Here is a 17,437-nt window from a genome sequence, read left to right on the forward strand (position 1 = left end):
ACACAGACTTCCTGTTCTGCCTCCTCTTCTAATCCCCAAAAGTCAAAGAATGTCATATTAGTCCTCATTCTCCTCCAATTTACAGGGTTGGGGTTTTTTTCCCATCACAGATTCTTAATGACTATTTGCAAAATAAAATGGTCCAGAATGGCTCCCTATTACCAGTGATAACAATGAGTTAACAGTGAGTCCCACAATAGGTAACAGTCATCTATTTGCACATAGCATAGCACACCCTCTCCTTTAAACCCTCCAATGATTTCCTCCTGCAGTTTGTATAAAATGGAGTCCATCCCATGATCTGGCCTCTCCCTCTCTCACTAAACTCCCCTATCACTCCCCACCTCATTGTATACTATGTGTCAGTCTCACTGGCTTCTTAGTGTTCTTTAAACTCACTTAGTGGGGCACCTGGGTGGCTCAGTTGGCTGAGCATCCAACTTCGGCTTAGGTCATGATCTCACAGCTTGTGGGTTTGAGGCCTGCATTGGGCTCTGTGCTGACGACTTAGAGCCTGGAGCCTGCTTCAGATTCTGTGTCTCCCTCTCTCTCTGCCCTTCCTGCACTCATGCTCTGTCTCTCTCTGTCTCAAAAATAAATAAACATTAAAAAAAAATGAAACTCACGGCCTTTGTTCTCGCTGTTCCCCTGCTTGGAATTTTCTTGCTTTAACCTCTTTGTGGACTCCTTCTTATCACTCATGTCTCAATCTAAATGCTACTTCTCTAGGTAAGCCTTCTTAGATTACTCTGTAGAAAATAATGCATCTACCCACCTGCTTTCCACACTCTCCCCACATCCTCAGTCAGTCCCCATCCCATTATTCAGTTTTCATGACACTTTCTTTTTCTGATTATTTGTTAGTATGTTTATTGTCTGTCTGTCTCCACTAGAATGTAAGCTTCAGGAGGGCAAGAGCTTTGTCTTGCTTACCACTATTTCCCTGGCACTTGAAGAGTCCACATCAGCTAGTAGATATGCTTATCAAATGTCGGTTGAATGTTATTATATGTTCATGTGAATAAGTACGGCTATGTACAAAATGACATACACCCATATGCAGACTACTGTATAGGTCCCTACCTTCTCTCTCTGGGCTTTAATAAAGTGGGGTCCTATTACAGCGGAGGTTGCTCGTTTTCCATCAGACTTCAGCACAGAGCACCAGCCTTGACTCTAGACTCCAGGCAAGTCTCTAGAATATGTGGCCATTCACAGCAATGTCAAATAAGTTTAGGAGCTGGCATTTTAGGCAGTTACACTATGCTTCTATACAGCATATGATTTATGGTCCATCCTTGGGTAGCATTTTACTGTGAAATACCTTGAATTCCTATTTTTCTTGTTACGATTTGTACATGTCTGAATACAGTGAACTGCAACAGAATACAGTTGTTGGATCTTCACATGCCACTCTCCATTCTGCTTTTGGCAGCTATTCGATGGTGTGGATGCAAAGGAACTGAGTGTACAGTGGCTCCGTTCCCAAATAGCCATCGTTTCTCAAGAGCCTGTACTCTTCGACCGTAGCATTGCTGAGAACATTGCCTATGGTGATAACAGCCGTGTTGTGCCACTCGATGAAATAAAAGAAGTAGCAGATGCAGCAAATATCCACTCTTTTGTTGAGGGTCTCCCTGCGGTAAGAAAAATATCTGAAATCTTGAATTACAAAACTGCCAAGTAAGCTAAGTGGTTGTCTTTATGTGCTTCTTGAATTATACAATTTATTTATTGCCAGTATCTAATCAAGTTATGCATAAAAAGTGAAGATTGAGATTTTTCTGTGACCAATTTTTCCAAGACCAAACTGTATTAATATTCACCGAATTCGTTTTCTTATTTTGATTGCTTACCTTCTATCCATATACACTCTACTTAGGTCTACACCACCATCATCCCCCCACTCTGATTACGTAGCATCTTAATCTGTCTTCCTGCTTCCAGTGTGCCGCATCATAATTCTTCTTCCTCATAGTACCTAGGGGGACCCTTTAAAAACATAAATCAGATTCTGTCCCTTCCTGCTTAAAACTTCCTAATGGCATCCCTTTGCACTTAGAATAAAGTCCAAATTTCTTATGTAGCTGGCAAGGCCTTCTGTGACGTGGTCCTGCTCGCCTCTCCATCTCCTTCCTCACCACATGTTCATTCTGCTCCAGGCACACTGTCCTCTTTTCTGTCTCAGAAGCACACCAAGTTTTTCCCTACCTCAGGACATTTGTACTTGCTGTAACCTCCCTTCCTCTGGCTCTTTGCAGAGCTATCTCCTTAACTTTCAAGCTCTCTGAAATGCCATGTTTGCAGAGACTCTCCCTGGCCACCTTATCAAAAGTGTCCCCACCACTCCCATCACATACCATATAGTCTTCAAGGTGCTTATCACAATCTAAAGTTACCCTGAGGGATTATAGACTTATTTTAGTGTCCTCTTTCCCCACTAGAATGTTAAGTCCTTGCCTGCCATTTTTGTCACTTCTCTGAAATGACAAACACAATGTCACTTCTCTGTGACAGCTGACACAGGAAAGTTAAAATCTTGGCTAACTGTAGAGAGAGCTTTAGTATGGCAAGCATTAATACAAATCCAGAAGTCATGAAGAGAGATGAGTAATTGTAACTTAAAGTGCTTACAATATCTGAATGTTTATACCTGCAAAATTAAATTAAAATATACATACCTACTTTTAATTAGAAACAAACTTCTACAATGTTATTTTCTAGCTCACCTTAAAAGGGAATGCCTAAGTTTAATAAACATTAAACAATCTAGTATCCTGTTCTTTGGGGGAGGGTAATGGTCACCATACTCTCTTTTATAAAAGTAGATCTTCCCTCACCATCTCCTGTCCACACTAAATGGTGCCTATAACTAGAAAGGGGCCATAAATAATACAATTTCTCCTGCTCCAGTAAGATTCTACACTACTAACTATAATGAAAGGATTGATGTATTTTTATAAAAATTGTGACCCTATGAGTATCTTTCCATGGTAATTCTCCTTTTTAACCAAGGCATTTGCTGTATTGTCAATTTGTGGTCAGATTGTTATCCCCATAATCCTGATAGGTTTGTTTCTTTAATTTATGTGTGGTAAAATGTTAACCATTTTATATTTATACCATTTGACTTTTATTCTTAAACTGTTTATTATCTTTCATTATTTTTGTTGTGCTAGTTCCCACATTTACCCAAAACTACATAGTTCAGAGATTCAGTGCACTAACTTTTCACAGTAAAAAACTTTGAGAACCAAGATGATATTATTTCCTAAAAGAAAGAATAACTAGTTTCTCACTGTTTTTGTTTTTTTTTTATGTTTATTTATTTGTTTTGAGAGAGAGAGAATGCAAGCAGCGGACAGAGGGAGAGGAAGAGAGAGAATTCCAAGCAGGCTCTGCACTGTCAGTGTGGAGCCCAACACAGGACACAATTCCATGAACATGAGATCATGACCTGAGCCAAAATCAAAAGTCAGACACTTAACTGACCCACCTAGGCACCCCTCAGTGTTTTTAATTTTAACTTTACTTATCACTGTTACTTCAAAAAAAAAAAAAAAGTAGAGCCATGGTACCAAAATATCATTTTGAAATAGGGCATTGAACATTACATCCAGCAGTAATGTAAATGATCATTTGTAGTGAAGAAAATACAGGGAGTTGGGAGACCACTTAGGAGCTATTTCCAGTGTTATGAATGCCTGAATTAGTAATTATAAAGTTAAATAAAGCAAGGAACAGGATTTAAAAGATACTGTAAGGGTAGAATTGCCAAGACTTGGCTGAGGATTGTGGAAACTGGGTGAGAAAGTGCATGATACACTGGACAGCCTGCTGGAATAAAAACACACAGAGCATATGATGAGAGTACAAAAGAAGGAATGACAAAGTCTCTAGGAGCTCAGAGAAAACCTTACAGAAGATATTGTTTTAAACTGGGTTTTGAAAGGGTGCCTGGGTGGCTCAGTGGGTGAAGCATCTGACTTTGGCTCAGGTCACAATCTCACGGTTCATAGGTTCCAAGCCCTGTGTCAGACTCTGGGCTGACAGCTCAGAGCCTGAAGCCTGCTTCGGATTCTGTGTCTCCCCCCACCCCCCGCCCCTCCCCCTCCCCCACTCGTGCTTTTTCTCTCAAAAATAAACAAACATTAAAAACAAACAAACAAACAAACAAACTGGGTTTTGAAGAATGAGAGGAATTCACCAGGCTGAGAAGGGACAAATACATTCTTAGAAGACAGAATAAGCTTGTGTGGAAACATATACACATAAAACAGTTTTAGGTGTTTGGAGCAAAAGAAATTTAAAATCCTGAGCAAAAGGCATAAACTAGGGAATTGAGAAGAGGCCAAAATATGAGCAGAGACTGAATGTGAAGGTTCTGATATACCAGGCCAAGAAGTTTGGACTCTGTCTTATTGGAAATAGGAAACCACTAGACATTTTTAGGCAAAGAAATAACATGATCATTTTAAAGAAAAAAAATTGCTGCTGAGCTCAGCCTTTTGTTTGCTCATCCAGAAGCCATTGTGGCCTTTGAGATATGGCAGAGACTGGCATTAAAAGACAAGTCCTGGTGCTTTACAACATTCTGGATGAGGACAATGCAAGTCCACATTTTCTTTTCCCCAGTTCCAATTTCCAAAAGCTCTTAAACTCCATGCCTGACACACAAATTTTGCATATTTGATGGCCAAAATGATGTGAGGCTATATGTAGCCCTTATTAATCCTACTTAGAATGAATAATCCAATATTTCTGCATAAATACTCATATATTTGATTACCACTTGCTTCCCCAGACGTTTCTGGGGGTGTTAATACATGTCACGTGTTAAATATATATAATACATAGTATGTACAATTTATGGTATATTTTTTTCTAATGTTAAACAAACAGGGGCTGGATGGCTCAGTTGGTAGAGCATGTGACTCTTGATTTCAGGGTTGTGAGTTTGAGCCCCACATTGGGCGGGGGGGGAGAGAGAGAGAGAGAGAGAGAGAGAGAGAGAGAAAGTCAAACAGACAAATAAAAAACAGAATTCTTAAGTGGATATATCCTTAAGGGTTTCTAGTAAAGGATTCTGGACCTGTCTGGCAACTCAACCTAGGAGGGCAAACAGCAAGTCAGTTTGGAGTGTGTTAAGGGTAACACGTCTATTCTATATGCCATGGAGATGACCTACAGATATTTGGAAATATTGGCCTAGGAGGGGAGTTGAAGCAACCCCACCTTGGTCTTAGGGATCCTCTGAGAAACACACCGAGTGTAGCTGCAGCTCTCAGTCAAGTCACATCGTGACTCCTTGGGTAAGACTTCAACCACTGAAATCACCCTGAAGTTCCTCCCAAGAGCCTGCAGGGATTCTCTAGAATGTAGTTGGTTTAGGATCAGACTCTTTTTGGATATTCTCTCCGGGACCCAACTGGCTTTTAGCCCCAGGTTCCTATCAAGGAGCCATTGTTCCTTGAGCATCTCATAAACAGGTTGAATATTCCAGGACACTCACCATTCATCCCACTGATTGCCAAAAACTTGATTGAGATTTTCAGTTTAAACGGGAGAATAGAAGTCTATAGTTCTTCATTAAAAAATAAAAACCTCCACTTTAAGTATCTGAAAATGTTTTTAGGTTGGTATTGAGACTATGTGTATACCCCCATTTATAATCTGTTCTGCTTAAAGATGGACAAAACCATCTGAATTTAATTTTAATCCAATTCATTCTTGAGACTAATATCTTCCTGTAATCCAGAGAAGGCCAAGAAATGCAAAGTGACCTCTAAGCTAGTATTGTGTCTTCTTTAGCTACACAAGAAGAATCTATGTACAATTTAAGCTAGACTGGCAGAAAGAGCTACAAACCATTATCATTCCCACCCAATCCTCTCTCTGTTTTTGGTTTAGGATTGGATTCTCTAATTTGGATGGGAACTATGTGGTGTATGGAAATGAATGACATAGATTTATCTGTTATCCTGCCCTATGGTTCCAAATTTCATAAAGGGAATTTTTAATATTTATTCATTTATTTTGAGAGAGTGTGTGTATGCATGTGAGTGGGGAAGGGGCAGAGAGGGAGCGAGTGAAAGAGAATCCTAAGCAGGCTCCACACTGTCCAATACAGGGCTCAATCTCAGGAACCATGAGATCATGACCTGAGCTGAGATAGAGAGTTGGACGCATAACCAACTGAGCCACCCAGGCAGCCCTAAAATGCATTTTAGAGGGAAGAGTCCCAGCCTGCTGACAGTCCTAAATAAAATTACAGAAGTGATAAAGTCTTTTTTCTTTGGGTAGCATTCACTTCAGAAAAGACACTTTTACTGGGCTGTGGTAATTGAGACACCCATTGTTTTACATGAAGCAAAAAATCACATTTTAAATTGAAAAATGAACTTTGAGGTGAAGTAGACACGTTTATCATAAAGCTGTGTCACAGGCTCTCTCGATACCCACTCTGCCCAAATGGTACCCCTTGAAGGCAGTCAGATATGGAGGGAAAGGCAGTTAATTCAAGCTTCTCTAAGGCACTAAGACAAAATGAATAGCATATTAATCACATGCTGCATGTTTTCAATGATGCTGCTATAGGATCCACCTTTAGAAGGTTGTATAATTAGGGGCGCCAGGGTGGTTCAGTTGGTTAAGCATCCAGTGGTTTTGGCTCAGGTCATGATCTCACAGTTTCCTGAATTCAAGCCCCGCACGGGGCTCCATGCTGACAGTGCAGAGTATGCTTGGGATTCTATCTCTCCCCCTCTCTCTGCTTCTCTCCCACTTACTCCATCTCTGTGTCTCTCAAAATAAATAAACTTTTAAAAAATTAAAAAAAAAAAAAAGAAAGTTGTATAATTAGCATTGCTTTTCCAGTGGAGCAGATCCATCCACACATTCTTGTCTGGATACCAGGAGTATATATTTGTTAGACATCTAGCAAGATCTAGTAGAAAGCAGTGTCAAACCTCAGAGGGAAGTAGAGTCAATGGGACAATCTAAAAAGCAATCGGGAGCCTGCTTGCACCAACTGAACTGACAGTCATCATTTGGCAGACTACAACAGCCTCAGGATACTCCTCCCGTAGTTTCTTTATCCTTCTGTGGAGGAAAACACTGGAGAAGAGGACATTAGTAAATAGGAGGGCTGTAGAAACATTGGGAGTGCCAGATATCACTATTATGGGCTGAAAAGGTGAACAGACTGTCTCCAGACATCAGCCTTATTTATTGTCAGGAAGTTACCTGTGCCATTGAGAACAGCATCCCAGTACCTGGAGAGATGCGCCCATAGAGGTTTGGCAAGAGGCAGTGTGAGGAAACCCAGTGATTTCCTTGAATTGTTTTGACCTGAAAATAGAAGGTAATGTAATTTAATGGAAAAGATTTGTGTTTACTGAGAACTTTTTTTGCCAATAATTTTTTTCTTATGCTTTAATTCGAACAATTCCTTTGTAGAAGCATAATGGCAAAGGTCTGCTGTTTGCGATCAGATTAGATATGTAAATGAGATGGTAGTGCTTACTGCTGGTTTAGCATTTATTTGCAACAAAGGCCAAGAATAGATTTCAGAACTTGTTGGGACACAAATTTTTAAGAGAAGCAAAATTTGAAATATTTAGATGGTTCTCGCCCACAGTTGCCATGCTAATTTAAATAACCAAGCCTTGCTTTCTTAATTGCATGTTCCTGTAATAGAAATACAACACACACATTGGACTAAAAGGAACACAGCTTTCTGGAGGCCAGAAACAAAGGCTAGCTATTGCAAGGGCTCTTCTCCGGAAACCAAAAATTTTATTGTTGGACGAGGCCACTTCAGCCCTTGATAATGAGAGTGAAAAGGTAACATTCTCTTTATTTCATCTCAGAATATAATATCAAATAAGAGAGTGGAGTACTGTGGAAGAAATCAAGGTCAGCTTGAGGAAAGAAAAACCTGGAGAGAACTGCAGTCATAGGTCACGAATTCTAATTAAGGTTTTGGCCTTTAAAAAAAAGTTAGACGCTGGTGGGGAGGTGGGAAAGAGGTGGGACATAGGGCAGCTCATGTTCTACAAAGGTCTTCTCACTTGAATGGGTTTAGCAAAAAGGCCCAATTCTTGAAATGTTTCTCCAGTCAAGGTAAAAGCCCAAGAAAAATAACCTTCCTATTTTATTATTCTTATGATACCAAACAAATTCATAAGGCAATCTGCATGCATAAAAGAGTAATCTACACTGCAGTGTCAGAACCTACAGTTAGTCCATCTTTAATAGACTATTAGTTACATTTGAGAAGGAAACAAGAAAGCAAAGAGACACGTGACAATAGACCTACACTGCAGGCTCCTTCAGATGTTTAATTTTGCTATGTCCTTGTCCTCTAGTAGTTTCTTGCACACACTAGGCACTTACTTGTTAAATGAACACTGGTTGAATGAATGACAATCTTTAATATTTGCCAAGTGTCCATTATATGATATTATCTCAATCCTCACAACTTAATGAATTAGCTTATTTTATTAGCATGCTCATTTGATAGGCTAGCTCAGTAAGGCTTAGAAAAATTAAGTAACTTCTCTGAATTTTAAGAGAGGATGTCTGATCTAAGAGCTCATGTGGTTGACCACCACATGATTGCTATTTACAAATGATTATCTTTGATTTCTAAGGAAACAGTCTGTTATGAAAGAGAAAAAACATGATTTTTAGAATCAGACATGCCTGAGTTGTAATCCTGGATTTATCAGTTACTAGCAGTGTAACCTTGGTCAAGTGACCCGGACTTTTGGAATCTCAGTTTATTTATCAGAAAAATGAAAAAATAAATAAATAAATAACCCACCTTATAGAGTTATTGCAAGGATTTAAGTGAGATATCCATCACCGGAATGAACATTTTGTATGTTCAACAAATTTTGAACAAATTTGTTGAATTTGTTCAAGAAATTTTGGTTTTCACCCTCCACTCCTATTTCCTCTATACAACATTATAACCCATTGCATCTGAGATTTTTGCTAGGACAGTTTTCTAGCTAAATTCTACTAAAATAAATGAATGCTATGAGAAGAAATGAAGTAAGTTAGGCATTCTGCTTAGGTTTAGAAATACTACTTTCTGACTCTGAGTTTAGAACTGCTTACATATATATAAACAACCATCTCATTTTTATTCATTATCACAAAAGCTTTTCTAGTTAAAAGTCTTAATGTGTCTATGGTTACTTTTGCTAGATTCCTATTGAATACGGTGAATATTTCACAGAGCTGGGCAGTTTTCCTTGGGGATAAGCAAATACAGAAAGAATGTTATTGGGGCGCCTGGGTGGTGCAGTCGGTTGAGGGTCCGACTTCAGCTCAGGTCACGATCTCGCGGTCCGTGAGTTCGAGCCCCGCGTCGGGCCCTAGGCTGATGGCTCAGAGCCTGGAGCCTGTTTCCGATTCTGTGTCTCCCTCTCTCTCTGCCCCTCCCCCGTTCATGCTCTGTCTCTCTCTGTCTCAAAAATAAACGTTAAAAAAAAAAATTATAAAACACACAAATTGGATCTTAATACACATACTGCTTTTCCGTTAAAAAAAAAAAAAAAGAATGTTATTAGATTACCTTTATCAATTTGAATTGGATAAGTATATTAGCATCTAACTCAAGCTAGCAATCATGGGCCCTTTTCTCTTCTAGGTGGTTCAGCACGCCCTTGATAAGGCCAGCCAGGGGAGGACTTGCCTAGTGGTTGCTCACAGACTGTCCACAATACAGAATGCAGATTTGATAGTAGTTCTGCAAAATGGAAAAATAAAGGAACAGGGAACTCATCAAGAGCTCCTGAGAAATCGAGATATATATTTTAAATTAGTAAATGCACAGTCAATGCAGTGATACTGTTAGAATTAGCATATATTTTGATCTTTGTGTAATGCAAAGAAAGAATACTTAGTAATTATTTGGCCTGCTTTGATCTCTTTTATTACATATATCAATAACTAGAATCATGTTATTCAAGTACAGACATGTTCTGTGTACACACCATCTTCTCTTCAGATTTTTTAAAGGAAACAAAAATTTGCTAAACTCATGTAAGTGAGATAATGCCTGCAACCCTCCTTTATAAAAATGTTCTGTCACATTTGCTTATAAAACAGTTTTCTGCAAAATCAACCTATTTTCCTATCAACTTCTACTATAAAACTGGGAATATATTCCAAGAGGGAAAAAATTATCCAGTTAACTTAAATTGAAAGATTTTAGTAAAGAGAAAGATGTCGTTGGGCCAGACATTGTAGAGAGAATGATTATAATTTGGAACTTTCAGCATTTTGCAGCACATATCAAAGTACTTTGAGTGAGTCCTGTTCTCCAAACCATAGGACTTTCTCTCATAATCTCTCTCTCAATGTTTCTCTTAATGAATATCCACTGTTTCCCAAAACTCCATTATATCCCTTTGTTAGGGGGATAAGAAGGACTACAATGTAGGGGCGCCTGGGTGGCGCAGTCAGTTAAGCGTCCAACTTCAGCCAGGTCACGATCTCACGGTCCGGGAGTTCGAGCCCCGTGTCAAGCTCTGGGCTGATGGCTCAGAGCCTGGAACCTGTTTCCAATTCTGTGTCTCCCTCTCTCTCTCTGCCCCTCCCCCGTTCATGCTCTGTCTCTCTCTGTCCCAAAAATAAATAAACGTTGAAAAAAAAAAATTGAAAAAAAAAAAGGACTACAATGTAAAATTCCCAGCAGGATTAGGTAGTTATCTTCTAGTTTGCCAGTGAGTGAAATGCTTCACATGATCCATTCTGAAGATTTCATTATTCCAAGCTTTGAGTTTTGCAGAATAAATTATAGGCATACCAGTGTATGACCACTTATTAAAATAAAAGCTAGTTTTATTATGGGTGAAAAATTTTTAAAGCCATTTTCTATTATTCAATCAAGTAATTTGTTTAAATTTTATATGTACTTCATTTTATGTAATGTATGTATTATCTAAAAGTTAAGTGTAAATAACAGTATTGGTAAACTGAGTCACGTTTTCTCTTTACTTAAATATGTAATTTCATCTAGTGATTTTATCTCTATTTTTAATTGTATTTTCTTCCATTTATTGACACAGCCACCTTCTCTAAAGTACACAATGCCAATGATCAGAGTATTATAAAAAAAAAAAACTGAAACCATTTGTGTATTATGCCTCTTTGTTTTAAGTGGAAAATAAAAATAGGAGTGGGGGGTTGGGGACAGATGTATTGTTTAGAAGCATTAGCACTGAAAGCCTTGTGGCTACTTTGCTATTATACATGGATATAGAACTCTTAGTGGTTTCTGTTTCCAGAGTAGAGTGGGCAGGAGGAAAAGGGCAGTACCATATGGATATGCTTAAAAGCCTCAGAGCAGGAGAACCTCAGGCTCTAATTCCGTAATCCCTCCTAGATTAGCAAATATGGGCATACCTCATTTTATAGTGTTTTGCTTTATTGCACTTCAATATTGTATTTTTCTAAACTATGCTCCACACCCAGCATGGGGCCTGAACCCACAACCCTGATATCAAGAATATGCTGTACTGGCTAAGCTAGCCAGGCACCCCTCGATACTGCATTTTTTACAAAATGAAGATCTGTGGCAACCCTGGCATTTAGTAAGTCTATCGGTACTATTGTGTGAATAGCATTTACTCACTTCATGTCTCTGGGTCACATCTTTTTAATTCTCACAACATTCCAAACTTTCTCATTATTATTCTTGTATTTGTTATGGCAATCTGTGATCACTGATCTTTGATGTTGCCATTGCAATTGTTTCGGGTCACCACAAACTGCACCCATTAAGACGGTGAATTTATTTGAAAAGTGTTGTGTGTGTGTTCTCACTGCTTCACCTACTAGCCATTCCCCCATCATTTTCCCTCTCCTCTGGCCTCCCTATTCCCTGAGACACAATATTGAAATTAGGCCAGTAACCCCACAATGGCCATAAGTGTTCAAGTGAAAGAAAAAGTCACACGTGTCTTACTTTAAACCAAAAGCTAGAAAAAATTAAGCTTAGTGAAGAAGACATGTCGAAAGCTAACAGAGGCCAAAAGCTAGGCCTCTTGCACCACAAAGTCAAGTTAAGAATGTAAAGGAAAAGTTCTCAAAGGAAATTAAAAGTGCTACTCCAATGAACACACAAATGATAAGAGAGTAAAATAGCCTTCGGAAGGAAATTTTAGTGTCCTGGATAGAAGATCACACCAGCTACAACATTCCCTTAAACCAAAGCCTAATCCAGAGCAAGTTACTAACTCTCTTCAATTCTGTGAAGCCTGAGAGGTGAGGAAGCTGCAGAAGAAAGGTCTGAAGCTAGCAGAGATCGGTTCATGAGGTTTAAGGAAAGAAGCCATCTCCATAACATAAAAGTGCAAGGTGAAGCAGCAAGTGCTGATGTAGAAGCTGCAGCAAATTCTCCAGAAGACGTAGCCAAGTTCATTAATGACAATGTCTACTAAACAAAAGATTTTCAATGTAGATGAAACAGCCTTATATTGAGAGAAGATGCCATCTAGGACTTTCATAGCTAGAGAGAAGTCAGTGTCTGGCTTCACAGACTGACTCTTATTAGAGCTAATGAAGCTAATAGGTGACTAAGTTTTAAGGTGAATGTTCATTTCGCATTCTGAAAATCCTAGGGCCCTTAAGAATTATGTTAAATCTACTCTGCCTGTGCTCTGTAAGTAGAACAGCAAAGCCTGGATGACAAGAACATCTATCTACAACATGGTTGTAGCCTTATGTGGGGTTCGATCCCACAACCCCTGGATCATGACCCGTGTCAAAATCAAGAGTTAGATGCTCAACCGATTGAGCCACCCAAGTGCCCCTGACTCCAATTTTGAAAAAAGTTCTACTATGGGTAAAATGCTATAGAAAAATCGTTCATAAAAGGAAGAATCCATCTATTCGGCAAAATTATCTTATTTTAAGAAATTGCCACAGCCACCCCAACTTCAACAACCACCCACCCCCCTGATCAGTCAGCAGCCATCAACATCAAGGCATGAACCTCCACCAGCAAAAAGATTGTGCCTTGCTGAGAGCTCAGATGATGGCTAGCATTTTTTAGGAATAAAGTATTTTATTAATTAAGGTACATACATTTTTTGGAAATAATGCTATTACACATTTAATAGACTACAGTATAGTGTAAACATAACTTTTATATGTACTGTGAAGCCAGTATATAATTAAAAAATTCATTTGACTTACTTTATCATGATATTTGCTTTATTGCAGTAGTCTGGCACCAAACTCACAATATCTCCAAGGTATACCTATACCTATACCTGCAATGCCCACTTTCCCCTTGAACCTATCAACACCAATCTTATGGTCATACCTACAGATGTCAATAGAACACTTTCCTTTCTAATTAATAGTGCCGCCTAATTTTTATTTGCATTTTATTATGAAAGATTTTAAAGGATGCTCCACAGGCAGCATTCTCTTAAACTCACTGCTCACCAGAACAAGCAACCATGCTGAGAACTGGTGTCTCAAACAGTTTATAAGTATCTGTGGGCTTATCAGCTAATAAAGGCAGAAAGTAAGTAGAGACTAGCTGCTTTGGGACTGCCACAATTTAAAAGTTTAAAATTGAGTCTTACAATAATTGAGATACTAATGACGGTACCCATGGAATACAAACAATTTAACAAGGATAAGGTATGGCACAAATGTTAGTGAAAAGAAAAAAACAAACAAACGCCATTTACGTCTGTTGTATAACCCAACCAATCTACTTTATATCCTACTATTTTAAAATAGGCTGTAGTGTGTTTCTGTGTTAAGTCAACTTAGGTCATAGCTACTAACCTGGTTTTTAGTCTGTGGTTTCATAATATACACAAAGTTCTTTGGGTATTACCTATTGTATGAAAATAGTTCCCATTAGTGTCCACCTGTGTATTCATTGTTTTAATTCTGAGCTCTTACTCTAAAACATTTGTGAGGTGGAATCATAGGTTAATTAGAAAGCTCACTCATAAGAACTAGTGAAGGGAGGAAGCTGGAAGAATTGGAAGTGAAAGAATAAGGGCAAGAGGTGTTGGGAGACACAGTAGTTTTCAAGCCTTTACTAATTTTTCTACCATTAGTAAGAATTAGCAGAAACTTCAAAGTTCATTTAAAAGCCAAGATTATATATATATAATATAATATATACGTGTATATATGTGTATACACATATACGTGTATATATATACACACACATATATATTATATCATATATATTATATATATAATATATATAATATTTTATATATATATATATATATAAATCGTGGATCACCAAATGTCTCTATATAGTACAAGTAACACAATTTGCCTCCTTTTAGCAAAACCACACTGATAAAGTTTGTATTACTTTTCTATTGCTGTTGTAACAAACAAACTACCAGAAACTTAGTGGATTAAACAACATGGACTTACTACCTTACAGTTCTGGAGGTCAAAAGTTTAAAATCAGTTTCTATGGGCTCTGGGGACAAATCTGTCCCTTGTTCTTTTCCATCTTCTGGAAGCTTCCTATGTTCTTTGGCCTACATCTATCTGACCTCTGCCTTCCTTTGGCACATCTCTCTCTGCCTTTGACCTTCCTCTCTTCCCCTTATAAGGTCCCTTGTGATTACATTGGGCTCACATAGAAAATCCAGGATAATCTTCCCATCTCAAGATTCTTAGTCACATCTACAGTCTCTTGTGATAAGTAAGGCAGCATATTCACAGGTTACAGGAATGAGGACACAGACATCTTTGGGAGGCCATTACTCAGCCTACTACTTAAACTACCCATTTAAATATTTAAATACTATTTAAACATTTATTCCACGTAGAAGACAATTCTTCAGATTTGCATTAAGTAACACCCCAAAGAGAACCCTGAAAACATCCAGCCCAACATCATTATATGTTGATGAGAGAGCAAACACTCACATATCTTACCTCCAAGCACTGTGCTTTGTCCATTGTAACATGTTACTGTATCCTCATTGCTAGTCCAGGATTTGGGTTATATTTGCCCTTCACTCTTTACTTTTGCTACTGGGATTCTGCTATTGCTGCTATTTCCTTTTATTCTAAGACTAGATTTATTAAATAGAAGTTTATACTAAGTTCTACTTTCTTAACCTTATTCTCTTTCCACTGAATAACTTTATGTGCCAGAAACTAAAAACAGCATCCTTAATACTGCAAATATATGAGCTTTCACATACTTCTGACCCAGTGCACTTTGGATTTTCCTAAAACCATTTTTAACCACTGCTTCTAGTGAGCTGACATTTTTTTTGAAATTTTCCATGTAGGTATGAGATAAGCACTTGATGTATATTATCTCATTAGTCCTCATATCAACATTATAATGGCATTTATTATTAATATTCTCTCTCTTTAAAACAAAGAAAACTAAAGCATAAAGAAATTCAGTAATTTGTTGAGACCTGAGCTCTAGGGTTCATACCCTTGTCTAACTCATCATACCCTAGTCTCCATCATCACCCCGAGGACCTCTGTCCACAATTTATTGAGGAAGATGACTAGCTGAATTGAGTTGCAGTCACTGCTCGCAGAAGTACATTGGGTCATTGTGAGAATCAAACCAAAGTTTTGGCAGCAGTTACCTAGCCTAGTAAAACTAACTAGCCACACTCTAAAAATATTTTCTACATCCACACCACTGGAAGAACACTGAATTCAGCCCAAGGTAGGAGATCTGTTTTTCCTTTAGTGTTTACTCATATATACAAGTATGGTGGATTTGGATGCTTTTTCATGGGCAAAATTACAGAAATATTCCAAGCAAAAAAAAAATTTTTTTAAGAGACACACTTCTTGGACAAAAGCATAGTATCTTTGATTAAAATGTCTGTGGAAATATGCCAAAAAGCATCACCAGTGTAACTGAGTTTGTTGGGCATATTTTATTAATGATTTGTACTTAATTATCAAGGTTCAGTTTAATCATACTAAAATGTTTTTCTTTTTAAACTGCTTGAGGATCTATTTTTTTAAGATTTTATTTATTCATTCGTGTATGTAGGTAGGTATTTTTGAGAGAGAGAGAGAGAGAGAGAGAGAGAGAGAGCAGGGGAGGGGGACAGGGAGAGAAGATCTTGAGCAGGCTCCACGCCCAACACACAGTCCCACACGGGGCTCAATCTCAGGACAGATCATGACCTGAGCCAAAATCAAGTGGGACACTTAACCGACTGAGCCACCCAGTGTCTCAACTTGAGGTTCTACTTAAAGAAGTTTACTGAGATTTCAGAAAAGCAAAAGTTTGACAACTAGGTGTGAAAAATTATAATGAATGCAATTATTGTTACATATTAGACTGAGGGAAAAATATGATCTAGTAAACTCATTTGTAGATGTAAGTGACAGAATGATGGAATGCTATTCTTTACATGCCAAGTAAAATTTGTTATCGAATGGAGGTACTTTGTTTGATCATCAACTTTACCTACATCACAGTAATATAATACATGACTAAAATATTTTCTGCCCAGTTGAAAGTCAAGAAAAGATTCTGAGAAAAAGGTTGAAGTCGTTAAATTCCTAGCACATTCTGGACAACTGTGAAGCAGAAATGAAAACAGAGAGAAAGAAAAATAAAAAAGAAGAAAAAAATATTGGAAAACACTCAAACAATAAAGAATGTAATATGCCCTTAGCAAACAGTTTAGGATGGAAGGAAAAAATATTCCACCATCATATCCTCAGAAAACCTCAAAAAGAGATACAAATTTAAATTCCTAGTTCCATGGCCCCATTCAGGCAGAATTATATTTTTGCCCACATTAGTTTCTTAAATTCCTGTAGTCCCCAGTTTCCTAGAGCTAAGTGTCCTGAGGAGAGAACGGTTAATAAGAGACATGGTAGCCAAAAAGAAAAAGCCTGACCCTCACAGATGGTTCGTACAGGATACCAAAGGAAGGCAGGAGCAAAAGTAAAGTCATCAAGAATAACAACAAGGTCATCAGGATTCCCAAGTACAGGGAAAGGAGAAAACCTCCAAAATAACAAAGAGAAGGTAAATGTCTTCCATTATAAAATGGAATGGGCGCCTGGGTGGCTCTGTCATTTGGTCGTCAGACTTCGGCTCAGGTCATGATCTCAAGGTCCCTGAGTTCGAGCCCCGCATCGGGCTCTGCGCTGACAGCTCAGAGCCTGGAGCGTGATTCGGATTCTGTGTCTCCCTCACTCTCTGCCCCTCCCCTGCTCTCTGTCTCTGCCTCTCTCAAAAATAAAGATTAAAAAATAAATAAAATAAAATAAAATAAAATAAAATAAAATAAAATAAAATAAAATGGAATGCTCCTGTTAGCAGCAGTAACAATAATATGATCAAGAATAAAAAGAAAGCTAGAACTACTAAAAAGAAGTTCACACTCATTGAGCACTCACCTATCAGGCACTGTGGTTAAGCCTC

At 38.2% G+C, this 17,437-nt stretch overlaps 1 protein-coding gene across 1 annotated transcript in view; it reads left to right on the forward strand.

Annotated features, from left to right (window-relative positions):
• The window catches only part of ABCB5 (ATP binding cassette subfamily B member 5), a 112,952-nt gene extending 103,093 nt beyond the window's left edge, over window positions 1–9,859 (forward strand). The window contains exons 25-27 of the mRNA XM_047096409.1: window positions 1,436–1,642; window positions 7,699–7,845; window positions 9,662–9,859. Coding sequence (XP_046952365.1) covers window positions 1,436–1,642; window positions 7,699–7,845; window positions 9,662–9,859 — 552 coding nt within the window. The remainder of the gene's footprint in view (window positions 1–1,435; window positions 1,643–7,698; window positions 7,846–9,661) is intronic.
• Window positions 9,860–17,437: the final 7,578 nt, after the last annotated feature.

The sequence above is a fragment of the Lynx rufus genome, unplaced genomic scaffold, assembly GCF_022079265.1.
Source record: "Lynx rufus isolate CCGP_SWC_20201006 ecotype Redwood Valley unplaced genomic scaffold, mLynRuf1.p SCAF_4, whole genome shotgun sequence".
Taxonomy (NCBI): domain Eukaryota; kingdom Metazoa; phylum Chordata; class Mammalia; order Carnivora; family Felidae; genus Lynx; species Lynx rufus.